Source organism: Dendrobates tinctorius, unplaced genomic scaffold (assembly GCF_039654945.1).
Source record: "Dendrobates tinctorius isolate UK_male_01 unplaced genomic scaffold, ASM3965494v1 ptg000063l, whole genome shotgun sequence".
In the NCBI taxonomy this organism is placed as follows: Eukaryota; Metazoa; Chordata; class Amphibia; order Anura; family Dendrobatidae; genus Dendrobates; species Dendrobates tinctorius.
The window spans coordinates 25,829,045-25,843,421 of NW_027361731.1; the positions used below are offsets into that span (position 1 = coordinate 25,829,045).

The 14,377-nt window shown below is 48.7% G+C and overlaps 1 protein-coding gene across 1 annotated transcript in view; it reads left to right on the forward strand.

Moving 5' to 3' along the window:
- LOC141094019 (uncharacterized) overlaps positions 1–14,334 on the forward strand; it is a 79,253-nt gene extending 64,919 nt beyond the window's left edge. The window contains exons 2-6 of the mRNA XM_073579712.1: positions 9,559–10,332; positions 10,412–10,525; positions 11,403–11,462; positions 11,542–11,689; positions 11,901–14,334. Of these exons, the coding sequence (XP_073435813.1) occupies positions 9,568–10,332; positions 10,412–10,525; positions 11,403–11,462; positions 11,542–11,689; positions 11,901–12,721 (1,908 nt within the window). The 5' untranslated portion in view covers positions 9,559–9,567 and the 3' untranslated portion in view covers positions 12,722–14,334. The remainder of the gene's footprint in view (positions 1–9,558; positions 10,333–10,411; positions 10,526–11,402; positions 11,463–11,541; positions 11,690–11,900) is intronic.
- The last annotated feature ends 43 nt before the right edge of the window (positions 14,335–14,377 follow it).

Below are 14,377 nucleotides of genomic sequence, written 5' to 3' on the forward strand. Positions count from 1 at the left end.
TTTTTCATTTAAGACAAATTAAATGAAGATAATAATACCAAAGAATTTGTGTTTGCAATCATTTTCAGGAAGAAACTGAGTATTATCTGACAGAATTGTAGGGGTGTCAATACTTTTGGCCACAACTGTATCTCTCCATATATATCTGTCTGTCTATCTAGCTAGCTACATATCTATCAATCCATGTATCTACCTATCCATCTATCTCTATTTACACATGTATCCTAATCTTAATCTATCTAGCTACTGTATATACTATACCTCGGTAAAATTATATAATCTATCCCTGTATCTATCTTATTATAAATTATTTGTCTTCTTTAGTACTATTAAAGCGCCATTTACATGTCAAAGGGGCATCCATACACAAGTGTTTCTGAGCTATATACGGCGCACACACAGATACAGGAGGCTAGAGGACCCTGCCCGCGAGGTTCACAGTATGCAAGGGATGGGTGTGGATACAGAAGGTGAGGAGAGAGGACCTGCCGGCGAGGGCTACAAGTGTACTGTACAAGGGATGGTTGAGGAGAGAGGACCCTGCCGGCGAGGGCTACAAGTGTACTGTATGAGGGATGGGTGAGGAGAGGGGACCCTGCCAGCGAGGGCTACAAGTCTACTGTATGAGGGATGGGTGAGGTGAGAGGACCTTGCTCGCGAGGTCTACAAGTGTACTGTACCAGGGATGGGTGAGGAGAGAGGACCCTGCCGGCGAGGGCTACAAGTGTACTGTACGAGGGATGGGTGAGGCGAGAGGACCCTGCCGGTGAGGTCTACAAGTGTACTGTACAAGGGATGGGTGACGCGAGAGGACCTGCTCGCGAGGGCTACAAGTGTACTGTACAAGGGATGGGTGAGGAGAGAGGACCCTGCCGGCGAGGGCTACAACTGTACTGTACAAGGGATGGGTGAGGCGAGAGGACCCTGCCGGCGAGGTCTACAAGTGTACTGTACAAGGGATGGGTGAGGAGACAGGACCTTGCCGGTGAGGGCTACAAGTGTACTGTACAAGGGATGGGTGAGGAGACAGGACCTTGCCGGTGAGGGCTACAAGTGCACTGTATCTATCTATTCATTTATGTATCCCTCTATTCATCCATCTATCTTTCCATCTATCTATCCCTCTATGTATCTATATATTTAGCTATCATTATATCATTCTATTTTTTTAAAGAAATATAAGTAGATACCATTATGTCATGTGCTTGACAAAGACCGTGCTGTGAGATCGAAATGTTGCACCATTTGGCACTGGATTAAAGTCCACAATTTTTCTTTGAACTGGAGTGCTGCCTGATTTTTTTCCATTTATATTTTACGTTGGACAACCGCATTACTCAGAAAGTATTGCACCCAAAATCTGCTCAAGTTTGTGCTGCTATCTGTTTTTTCTATTTAGCTATATATCTATATACAGTGGTTGGACAAAATAGTGGAAACACCTGGAAACATCCACAAAAGTTAGTTTAATATGGTGTAGGTCCACCTTTTGCGGCGATTGCAGCCTCAATTCTCCGAGGTATGGATTCATACAAGGTGTGAATTGTTTCCAAAGGAATTGTCGCCCATTCTTCAGGTAAAACACCCTCCAGTTCTTTGAGCGACGATGGCGGCGGAAATCGACGTCTAACTTGAATCTCTAAAATCGGCCATAATACTGAATAATCCCACCAAGGACAACATCTGCAAGGAGTTTGTATGTTCTCCCCGTGTTTGCGTGGGTTTCCTCCGGGCACTCCGGTTTCCTCCCACACTCCAAAGACATACTGATAGGGAATTTAGATTGTGAGCCCTATCGGGGACAGTGATGAAAATGTGTGAAAACTGTAAAGCGCTGCGGAATATGTTAGCGCTATATAAAAAATAAAGATTATTATTATTATTATTATTATTATTATGTGGAGGTCTGAGGATTGTGGGGGCCAGATGAGATGCTCAACTTCATTACAATGTTCCTCGTGCCATGCTTTACCGATTCTAGCTGTATGAATTGGTGCATTATCATCCTGAAAGATGGCGTTCCCCTCTGGGAACAGTGCTTGAACCATAGTATGCACTTGGTCGCCCAAAATGCCTAAATAATCGCGGCTGTTAATTCTTCCATGAAGGGATATCATTGGCCCGGTGGATCTCCACGAAATAGCACCCCAGATCATCACAGAACCTCCGCCATGTTTTACGGTTGGGAGAAGGCAGTCTGGATGGAATGCTTCTTTCGGCTGTCTCCAAACGTACTCGGCCGGAGGTCGGAAATAGGGTAAACGATGATTCATCTGAGAATATCGCATGTTTCCACTGGTTGAGGGACGAATTCTGGAGGTTTCTACACCACTCTAAGCGCTTGGAAACATTTTGTCATTGAGAGCAGCGGTTTTCGAATTGCAGCTCTTCCGTGGAATCCAGATTTGTGCAGCTCCCGACGAACAGTTTTCGTGGAAACTGGTTTCTGTAGGTGTTCATTGAGATCAGCAGTGATTTTCGGAGCTGTGGTCTTGCGATCCTCTCTCACAATTCGCTTTAGAGTCCGACGGTCTCTCTCAGTCAACTTCGACTTTCGGCCGGACCTGTGCTTTGCTGTGGACGTTTTTCCTTCTCTTTCAAACGCAGTCATTACTTTGGAGACAGTACAAAGAATTTGGCCTCTTTGAAAATCCAAGAGGTCTGCCATTGGTATCAGGTTCTCATCAATGTTCTTACAATTCTGCAAAACTAACAGTTAATTTACAGACACATATCACATAACACAAATAATCAACTACAAAACATTACCATATGTCACGGTTTGCATGTTTATAACGTGTTCGAAGATTATGATGCCAAAACGTTAGGTGTTTCCATATAATAATGTATATGTGAAGTAGCGATCACTAGTGGGTTGGGGTGTACTTGCTTTGCAGTGATGTAACACACAGGAGGGCTCAATTTTTCTTTAAAGTTCACCCGGGTTTATTGCTCCTTATCCCCAGCAGCACAAATACAGAATAAGTCAGCCTTTAGGTCCGGCAAAATAACAATGTCCATAAACGGGGTTTTGTTCCCTCAGACCTGTGGGCACACAGGCTGTGCCATATCCAGCACACAGGCTCTATAGCCTAAACACAGTCTCTTTCTGACCCCGGTCAGTATAACACGGGCTCCGTTCTGTTATCTTTTCGCCACGCAGGTTCTCGGATTCCTTTTATCTGCAGAGGTATCCCATAAATGGCTCTCACTGACCCCGGTCAGCATAACTCACGGTTTTCAAGACCGTCTACTCCTTTGGCTCAGACTTGCCAGCACTGCTTCCCAGGAAACATGGGCGCTCTGTCCATGCTGACAGACTCCCAATACACTCTCTCACATGTGCAACACACCTTCCTTAGATGGCTGTAACCACTCCATTACCTATCACATGGCTAGTCACATGATCATGACCCCATCACAGGTCCTCCAAATTCACAATCACACACATATCTTCAGGCAAAATGGGATACAGTGAGCCTCCCTCACCATGGACCGAGGTAAATGGGTAGCCAGACCCTCCCAACTCTCAGAGCTACCCATAACCCAGACCCAGGTGCACTAAAGAAAACAATACTCCAGGTTGCATCGCAGGAAGCATCCATCCCTGTGACATATACCTCCCATTAGCCACGCGACCACCAGTCACACCACATTTCCCCCCCCTCTGTTCAAACCTGTGGGGTTCAAAACAGGGCACCCATATCACCTTGTCCTACCCGTCTAGAGTGCCTTCCCAATTGGTTTCAAGCGTCAGCTCCTGAGACATAGTCCGTCACTGTCACCACATCCCTGTCTGTGAACAATGTGCTATCAGACTTGGTCGCCTCATGTTTCAGTGTCAGAAATCTATTAGGCCTTCCCCGCCCCCATCGGTCAGTATGTAGGCATAATTTCCTTGCACCCATATGACCTGTCTGGTCTGACTCTGTCATTTCGTCTGCTACAGGGTCTCCCTCTTAGGTCACTCAGCCCTGAGCTAACTGAGGCGTCACTGCTTCTACCCCTTACGTCAAGCCACCTTATGTCATCTCTCTGCTAGCCATTTCTCCCATGGTCTTTATTGCCGGAGAGCAGTCCTTCCATCTGTCCCTATGTCCTCTATTAGCTCCAGCTTGAGGACTTCCAGTCTTAAGTGAACCTCTTCGCCTCTCTATACCGCGAGTTGAAGGTGGCGGCCTTCTCATTTCCTGCAGCTCTCTGTTGATTTGCTCCCTCTCAAGTCTTAAGGTACTGTCACACTAAGCGATATCGCTAGCAATATCGCTATAACTTGTGACGTTATAGCGATATTGCTAGCGATATCGCTGTGTCTGATACTTACCTACGACCCGCTCCCCCGCTGGTAATCGCTGATCGCGTGAGAACGTTCAGGACTGTTTCTCGTCGTCAGCTTCCTGCGGCGCTTCCTGCTTTGACGACGAGCGACGCGTGGAGCCGGGCGGGAGGACGCAGGATCGCCTGGTGTGACAGGTAAGTAGCGACCCCCGTCCCCAGCGATGTCGCTAGTGAGATCTGCCTGTGTGGCAGCTCACTAGCGACCACTTATCGATGTACCAGCGATCCTGACCGCGTCCTATCGCTGGTCGGGATCGCTGGTACATCGCTAAGTGTGACAGTGCCTTTAGCTGTTCTACTTCCTTCAGGTACGCCACGTGATACTCTAGGAGCATCTGGATATTCCCAAGGTTCTCCATGGATCCGACAACGAAGAATGGAACCATCCCATCTTCACCCACGACCTGGGCTTCGTCATCATCGTCCTCACTCTCTTCACACCGGACCTATTCACAATCTCCTGCATCACTTTCCCAAGTTTTCCGATGACCTTCCTCAACAGACCTCTGGGCACTTGAACGATGTCTTCTGCAATGCTCCTTTGACATTAAGCTTTCCTCGCACGCTCCAGATGTCGAGTGGCTTCCTTATTCCTCACCATGATCATCTGCTTCGTGCAGAGACATTGTAAATGCATGTCCCTCAGGATAGCCATCCGCTTCACTGTGACTTGCCTAGTCGACAGTATGACCAACTGCTTCGTCTCTGGTGCCCAGTTCGCACTACATGCTTCTACCGCCTTTTTTAAAGGCCTCATGCACATCCTCACTGGCACATGCTTCTCGCATGTCTTCGGGTACCTCTATCACGCACTTGAAGAGCGAGATCTCATTCTCTTCATGGACAGCCAGCTCCCGCTTTGCCATGGACCTTTCCATCAAGACATCTGCCATGGCCAGTTGATTGTCTTGTTCCGCCCTCAGGGCAAACGCTTCCTCAGTTTCACATTTTTCAAGACCCCTTGCCAAGGTGGGCATTTGAAGTTCCGCCTCATTATCACTCTGGCACTGCCGCTGTAATTCTGCAACCCTCAACTTCTCTTACATTAGACCTTCTAATGCTCTTGGAGCACCTCCATATCTCCCAATATGGCCTTGTTCTCGGTTTAATCTGATTTTCAGATAGGCTCTCTTGCCCACCCATACTCTGCCTCTTCAGAGGTCCACCTGTTCCTGCATCCGCCTCTATAGTCTCTACAGGTCTACTACAGGTCTGTTTTAATTCCAGCCCATCACCAACTCCATCTGTGCTGGGGTTTGTCAGATAAAGTGACCTCCTTACTACACACTTTTTCCCTTGCGTTCAAGTCAGTGTCTGAATTGGAGTCACCCCCTCTCACCCTGTTATCCTGGAACAGCAAGTCCCCAGTCATACAGGTGTCAGACTCCTTTCCTGGAGGGACGTGGGTACCCACGGTCACACGTTTGGTCACCCCAGCTAGGTCCCCGAGTTGGTCAGACCCACACTTTCTTCCGGTCACCCTGAACTCTGGACTATCGCCTTTTGGTGGCGCTACCTTCTCCTTCTCTGAGCAACCCCACACTTCATCAACTTCCCATGCATCTTTAAAAAAAAAACAACAAAGTCCCGGCCCCTTTCAAAGGGGAACAATAAGTTCGGCGTTATACCGCCATCTTGGCACTCGACACTTTTGGACATATCAATCATCACTCTATCCACAGTGACCCCATGGATGGAGCGAACTTTGACCTTTTTCTCGGTCAGACCGAGAACGAGAGGAGCTCCCGTCAGAGTCACTTAACTCTTTGAGTCCAGCCGTCCAGAGACTCCTTCACGATGTACCATCGCGGTACATACCTGCGGCTTGTCGTCACACGGAAAGTCTATGCCGCACTCGGAATAAGTAAGACACAAACACCGCTGTTCCCCAGACATGTCCACTGAGGTAACCGGTGCCTCCCCTTTTGGGACTTCGCCCCTTTTTGGGCCACCGCCCCCTTTCGGGATTTCCCCATGTCCCCTCACCACCTGTGCACAGCAGTCTATCTGCCCCAACAGTACCACAGTACACTTAAGTCTTTCTGGGCTTGTATTGGCCCTTTAAAAGTTTGTGTGACCTGGTTCACACTATCCTCTTACGATACCTCACCAGCTCCTGTTGCAGCCACAAACCACCGACACCTCCGGCTGCCGATCACCAGCCGCTGCTGCTGCAACTGAAGCTCCTGCTGCTGCAGAACCTCTTGCTGCAACTGCAGCTACCGCAACCGCAGACTTTGGACCCGCCGATCCACAGCAAGCTTCGTAACGCCGCCGAGTTACAGCCAGATGCTTGTCACCGTCGTGGCCCCGCCGAGCTACAGCAATCACTTTCACGCGTGCTTAGTGAACCGTTGCCCCTAGCAAACAAGTTTGTAGACCTCATCCGATGCCCCCAGCAAAAAGGCTACAAAAGTGCCCGCATTCTCCACCAATTGTGAAGTAGCGATCACTAGCGGGTTGGAGTACAAGTTAATGTGCCATCCTCCGCAGCAAGGAAGGGACTCCTTTAATAGGGCCTTCAAAGGGTGAATTAAAGTTTTTAGTTTAACCCCTTGTAACAATTCCCCGTCCCCTTCTCCACTAAAGTCAATGACAATGTATTTCACTGACTGTTGGTTTTGTGTGTCGTGACTGTTGTCGCGGCCCTTAGGCCTGGAGTTGTGTTTCACCCCAATGGGTGTTATCACGACAACTGGCTGATAATTCCGGTTTTTTCTCCCCCTATCACACCAATCTACCTCCTTTTTTGAGACTTATTACGCACGGTATCGGATTATCGCTCCTTGATCAGGCAGCTGTGTGGGTGGATATTGATCGGTTTATATGGTGCTGCCACACAGTAACTTGTGCCCAGACCTGACCCTCATACCTGATAAAAGAAGTTTTATTCTCTCTCGCCCTGAATCCTATTAGGTTCGGGAGGCTGCTCTGCTGTCCCGGTGTATAAGGTGCTCGCCGACCCCTTGGCTGCAAAGCCTGCACTTGTGCCTGCGCAGTGGAGCTGGTCACCGTGCTCCATTGAAGATAGAAGTGCCGATGTCCCTCGGCCACAGGAGGGGCGGGAATTTTAAAAGTGCAAGGCGACTTTTTCAGCCAATGGTGTGGCGAGGACTTGGGTTTTTTCCCTCTGAACATTTATATATATTTATAACCTGTGTCTCTTTTCTTTATATTACAGGCCAAAACATTTAAAGAGAATGCCATCTTGCCTAGTAAATGGCTGTGTTAGCTCGACTGGCAGGCCTGCTCAGGGCATTCCTACAATTTTACACACTTTTCCAAAGGATGTTGCCAAAATTAAGCAATGGCTTCTCGCAGTGGGTCAAGAATTTGAAAATATTGATTCATTAGCTCAAAAAAATTTTTGATGGAAACAAAAACAAAACATATCGCTTGTGTTCGTGTCACTTCGATTCAGATTGCTATATGGTGGATAATCGAGGAAGAACATTGCTATCAGGTGCAATACCTTCCATATTCCCTCCGGTACAAGAGGTACAAACTTTAATTAATGAAAGCTTATCAAGGAGAAAGTGTGGGCCAAAGAAAAGGCCGCGTCAACAGCCTGAATCTACAGAATCCGTTTCACATAATACCGTAACCGTTCCAGAATTCCTTTCAACAGGGTGAGCATGGGAAAAAAATCCTGCGTCTTCTGAAGCTAGTGGTACTAAATATGTTAGTATTGCCATCCCTTGTACAGTGCACTTGTAGCCCTCGCCGGCAGGGTCCTCTCTCCTCAAACATCCCTTGTACAGTGCACTTGTAGCCCTCGCCGGCAGGGTCCTCTCTCCTCACCCATCCCTTGTACAGTGCACTTGTAGCCCTCGCCGGCAGGGTCCTCTCTCCTCACCCATCCCTTGTACAGTGCACTTGTAGCCCTCGCCGGCAGGGTCCTCTCTCCTCACCCATCCCTTGTACAGTGCACTTGTAGCCCTCGCCGGCAGGGTCCTCTCTCCTCACCCATCCCTTGTACAGTGCACTTGTAGCCCTCGCCGGCAGGGTCCTCTCTCCTCACCCATCCCTTGTACAGTGCGCTTGTAGCCCTCGCCGGCAGGGTCCTCTCTCCTCACCCATCCCTTGTACAGTACGCTTGTAGCCCTCGCCGGCAGGGTCCTCTCTCCTCACCCATCCCTTGTACAGTACGCTTGTAGCCCTCGCCGGCAGGGTCCTCTCTCCTCACCCATCCCTTGTACAGTACGCTTGAAGCCCTCGCCGGCAGGGTCCTCTCTCCTCACCCATCCCTTGTACAGTACGCTTGTAGCCCTCGCCGGCAGGGTTCTTTCTCCTCACCTTCTGTATCCTCACCTTCCAGTCGTTACTGTTCTGTGCTACCTGTGATTTCCTCGGTGTGGGGAGCTCAGCTTCAGCTCACTATGACGCTGCTGGCGTATTCCGGTGGAGGTGCAGAGAGAGATCCTCACTGCGCAGGCGCCAGATTCCCAGCCCCACAGTGTGAATACATCATAACACACTGCGGGATCTGGGGCCTCCGCTACACGCAGGCGCGATATCCTTACATCACCTGATGTAAGTTCCTGGGCAGCGCGCACGGCGCATGCCTGAGAACTGATTGCAGAGCGCAGGCGCTGGTGACATCACGAGAAAGAGAGGAGGCGGCGACTGGAGGCTAGAGGGGGATGATGGACGGCTGCGAGGCGGTTGAGTCAGGGGGAGAAAACATACCTCCCTGACTCAATAGCATTATGGCGGAAAATTTATAAAACTCATATTTCAGTGTTCCTAGGGATAATAAACATAAGAGCCACCTTCACAGAATGCAGCCTTAGTGCTGCTGAAGGTGGCTCTTTTACTTTAATAGGGGGGGGGGGTGACAGCTTCCCTTTAACAAGATGGCGATACTCATTGGGTAATTATGCAGAGCAGTCTATAGACACGCCCCCGAGGATCCTGTTAGTAGAGAGCTCATCCTCCGTGGAGCCGTATGCTGGATTTAAGAAAAAAAGGCAACAAAACTGAATACTCAGGTGAAAGGTGAGTGAGGGTGCAATCTTATATAGACCTCCGCCATTTTATCTAATATGGTCCATCGCCAGGTACTTTATGATCGTTGATGAGCCTTTTTATAAACTGTCACGTAGAAGGAAATCGCTGGCGGTAATAATCGTCTCCGCACCCTTAAATCTTGAGTATGTATAAGACTTTGTGTGTAAGTTGAAGGATTGATGAAATAACTTGGTCCTTGTCGTTTTTCAGGCAGAAGACATGCCGAAATGTCTTGTGAAGGGTTGTCAACATTCCTCCGGGAGGAAGAGCAGCATCCCCGGAGTGGCTCTACATCCGTTTCCAAAAGACTTGGCCCGCATTAAAAAATGGCTCCTGCAGACTAACCAGGACTTCGGGGACCTTGACTTCTTTGCTCAGGGAATTCTGCAAGGACAGATGGGGGTTTCTCGGATCTGTTCTGTCCATTTTGCTCCAGAATGTTACTCTTTAGTTGGCTCAGAAAAGTTCCTTTTGGAAGGTGCGATTCCAACCATATTCCCGGATCGGGATAAACCAGCAACCAGAACGGAGGCTGCCGCCTCTGTGGCTTCCAGTATGACTCCATGGGGATCGGGCATTAAAATTACTCAGGCCAATATGGAGGCCACCAATGCTGTGAGGGTTAATAGCCCATCAGCTTCTAAGCTAACACTCGGTAAATGTAGAAAACCACCAACCATGGGTATTGGCAAATCCTCCCATCCCGCCATGTCCCGTGGTAATTTACCAGGTGTCATGCTGGGCACCGAGACGGGCGCAATGCACCCTGATGTGTCATCGGGGAAGGTCCACAGAGCCGTCCAATGGCCGGAATATGAGAACAACGTGAATGGAGAAGCATGGAAAGTTCTGCACGACCATTACTACCGCGTGCCGTCTGCCACCAGATATCCAGACAAAGAGCGGTGCTCGCTCTTGATGGACTACATGTCGGGGTATAGATTTAGGAGCTACTCTGGAGCCTCATATTGGGAGAATGAACTGGTGTGTTGGCTGCTGGTCGAGGTTTTGAGATGTTTGGTGCCATTGCCTTTGTCACCTTTTGCGTGTGTTCTTCCCGCAGTTCACAATGTTGCAGTGCGTGACAAGTTTTGTTGCGGTGAATCGAAATAACAACATCAAGACGACAAGAATCCTAAACCAAGCCCTGGAGATCATTGCCATGTTGTCTGAGGAGGTGAGCCTTTCTGCCGTCTTTGAGGGAAAAATTTGGGTTTTAAAGGTTTATGTCGAGAGATTTTCCCCACCTATTACTAGAGATGAGCGGATCGCTGTGCACCACCACGGTCCAGGTCAGGGTTCTCTGACTTTGGACAGGAGCTGGGCCAATTTTGTGAGCTCCGGGGTTGATTTGCCAGCCAAGTATTACAGGTCGTAGGTGGTCTTGTCCTGATCCGCGCCTGGGATCCTCGAGGCTAAGGTAATTTGGGCAGCTCCTGTGCACGGCCAGAGAGCACTGACCTGGACTGGGGTTGTTCACAGCCATCTGCTCACCCCTACCTATTCATGGGATAGATAAGTGCTGAATTGCTGTGGACCTTATCACTGCTACCCCTCATTTATTAGATCAGGGGGCCACGGTTCCACTCTCCATATCTAATTATGGGGAACTTTGAATGGGGAGTTTACCAACCATATGCCCTTCTGCTCCATACTGTGTCTACAGGCCATACATGCATGCTCCAGGGACCCTGTAGTGAAAGTCTGCTGAATGCCCCCATGGCTGCCATGTTGGAGACCCAACTATATGCTGGTCTTCATGAGATCCCATGATTTCAGGTGTATTCTTAGACTTGGTGCGAAGGATATTGAAGCATATTCACCATGAGCTGTGGCCCCTCCGCTGCACGGGAGTTCATGAATTCAATGTATCTTCACCCCTCCCACCACTGGAGGCACTGTTTCTTCTCAGTGATGAGAATTGTGCTACAACCCTGTGGAAACTGTAGAAGGGCTCCTGGGGCTGTGATTGGAGACTGGATGCATTGGGGTCTGGTAGCGCCTGATAAGACCCTAGATTTCCCCATTACTCAGTGTTCATATATTGTTTTCAGGAATGGGTGATCGTGAACAAGAACTCCATCAATAAAAGTGTGCAGGAGCTGACTGGAGAGGTGAGCAGTTGTCCGGTCTCATGCTTGATGTCAGGTATTTGCTGGCTGTACATTTGAAAAGTACCATTGTGTTACCCAGTTTCCTTTGAAGTGTGAGGATGTGGCGGTATACTTCACGACGGATGAGTGGAACTATATAGATCAGCACAGGGCGGACTATCAGGACGTTCTTACTCACAATAACACAACGACTCACACATGGGAAGTTCCCGAACACTGGGATTCTGGTAAGAAATGGCGCCATTGTCTGTCACGACCTTATGGGATTTTCTACAAGGCCTGATATAAATAGCCCATCATTCTCTGCTCTTTATGGACACTATACAAACATGGGGGGTGGGGTGGCATAGAGCCACATTGTCCTGTAATTGAGGGCTGACGGGGAACTAAAAGATGTGATAAAAGTTTAAGACTTTCCTCTGTTTTTGGATTTGTCAGATACGGTCCCTGTGGAGGAAGAAGAAGAGGTGGAGGAGTTTGTTGAGGAAGAAGAGGTGGCGGAGTTTGTTGAGAAAGAAGAAGTCATGGAGGAATTTGATGATGAGGAGGAAGAAGAGGAGGAAAAAGAAGACTTAGAGATTGCCAAAAAGAGAGTGGACTCCTCGGACTGGGAACCAGACAGCGAGGTGGAATCGGAGAGCGACGTGGAATATGAGGATGGACATGACAGCGGTAAAGAAGACGATAAGAGCCTCGTGAAATTGGAGGAGCAGCAGCTACCTCATCCCTGTGACCAGTGTGAAGAGTCTTTTGCCGATGTTGAGGCTCTGGAGATGCACAAAGTGACCCACGTGAAGAAATGCGAGGACTGCGAGGAGGTGTTCAACACTAAAGCCAAACTGATAAAACACCGGGCCGAGAACCACGCCGTGAAACGCTACGCCTGCACCATCTGCGGCATCCAGTACGACTACAAGTCCCAGTTCATCATCCACCAGCGGGCACACACTGGAGAAAAACCCTTCGAGTGTGACCAGTGCGGGGCAAGGTTTGGTTACAAGAGCACTTTACTCATCCACGAGAGGAGACACGTCTTGGGAAAACCTATCGAGTGCAGTAAATGCGACAAACGGTTCGACAAAAGATGCGAGATGGCTAAACACATGAGGAAAGTCCACGAGACCAAGAAGACAGTTCCCGAAACGACGAAGAAAAAAGTCCAACTGATGAGAAAGAAATTCAAATGTCGCGTGTGCTGGAAGTCGTTTGTGACGAAGACGTTGCTCGAGAAGCACAAGTGGGATCATGACCACGACTGAGGACTTGTTGCATCTCAGAAACAAGACAAGGTTTATTTCCTGTTATTTTTGTTTATAGGTTCGATGCAAAGAGGCCAAGGGTGAGGCCAAGAGAGAGGCTGCGGCAAGGAAAATAAATACATGTGGTGGGATTGTGGGAAGGTGCTTCAACGTGGTAGACAGGCGGCACTTCCCATGGGTGAACTACTCAATGGTGCCTTATTCCAGAAATCGACAGTCCGTGGTCTCAGGGAGGAAGCACTTATTACATGTAGAAAGTGAAGGCTGCGCCGAGCGAGTGCTTCCCCCTCCTGTTCACATCTTGTTTCAGCCGCATGTCGCAACTCCAGGACTTGAAGCTTACAATGGAGCCATTCACTACAGTGAGGCAGATGGTGCCACTTTGTGCTCCGCCTGGCTCGTGTGATAAGTGTGTCCACCTGAGAGACACACCAGGAACAGAGGCCAGACAGCACAGCGCAACGCCATGGCTCGTTCTAGTGAGTGGCTCTCACTCAGCAACCTCTTTTGGGCGGTTTAGATGTATTCCGTGTCAAAGTAACAAATCTGTGGCCAAAACAAGATGTGAACAGGCTCTAAGACCAGCAGAAAATTTGATGTTGCCTCTGTGTGGCAGTGCTTTTCCTAGGCCCTGACCTCTGGCTAATGGAATGATATCCTGGCTACCGACTGCTTGAACATTCCAGTCTGTGCTTTTATTATTGAATTTCTTCCACCTTTTGTAGGATTGGAAGCTCTTGGTAAACCTGAGAGCTATGTCTGTAGATATCCAACCTACTAACGTCCACGTCTGTAGATATCCAACATACAAATATGGCATAGATCTGACTACTCCATTGAACCTTCATTGGCCTTCATTGAACAAAAATTTCCAGCAGCCACAGGGGAAGTCATTGCAATCCTCCTCCTACCTGCCGGCATCCCTGCTTTGTAGGTCCGATGCAGCATCATCGTTGCGACACTGTTATGATGTTGGGCCAGGGGTGTCAGCACGTAGGAGGAGGATAGCATGGCCTCCACCATACCTCGGTCCATCATTTCGCACAACTCAAGTGTTAGATTCACAGACATGGCAGCAATATAATTTATCCAATCAAGAAGAGGTGGGACGAACCGTAACTTTTTATCCAAACAAGAAGAGGTGGGACGAACCGTAACCGGGATTTATGACAACCAGTTCGAGGTTGGGTCCTCCAGATTATTGCCATGTCTGTCGGTATTGCCTTTGTTGTAACGCTTTATAGTGCCATTAGGATGTGTATGTCAAAGAACGATGCAGTCCGGATGCCAATGAGGGAGCCGTAATAATCAGGATCGTCACAAGATATCTGGTGAAGGCTCCTATACCGGTGATCATCAGATGGACCATATGGAGACATGGCCGCCAGTGACCTTGTATATACACATGGAAGCAGTAGTTTCTTGGCTCTCAGGACTTTTCTCATTGTTTTGTTTTTACCGCATGTAACCACTGGAGAGACGACTTTTTATATGTTTACGTAACTTGGTTAATCTTTATCCTAAGAGCTAGAAATTGGGGGCCACGGTCCTGCATTCTCATTTATTGATGAGGTTGTCCAGAATTAGAAAAAAATATAGCTTTCATCCAAAAACTGCTCCAGTCATTTCATTACTAGCGAGCTGCAATACTAGACA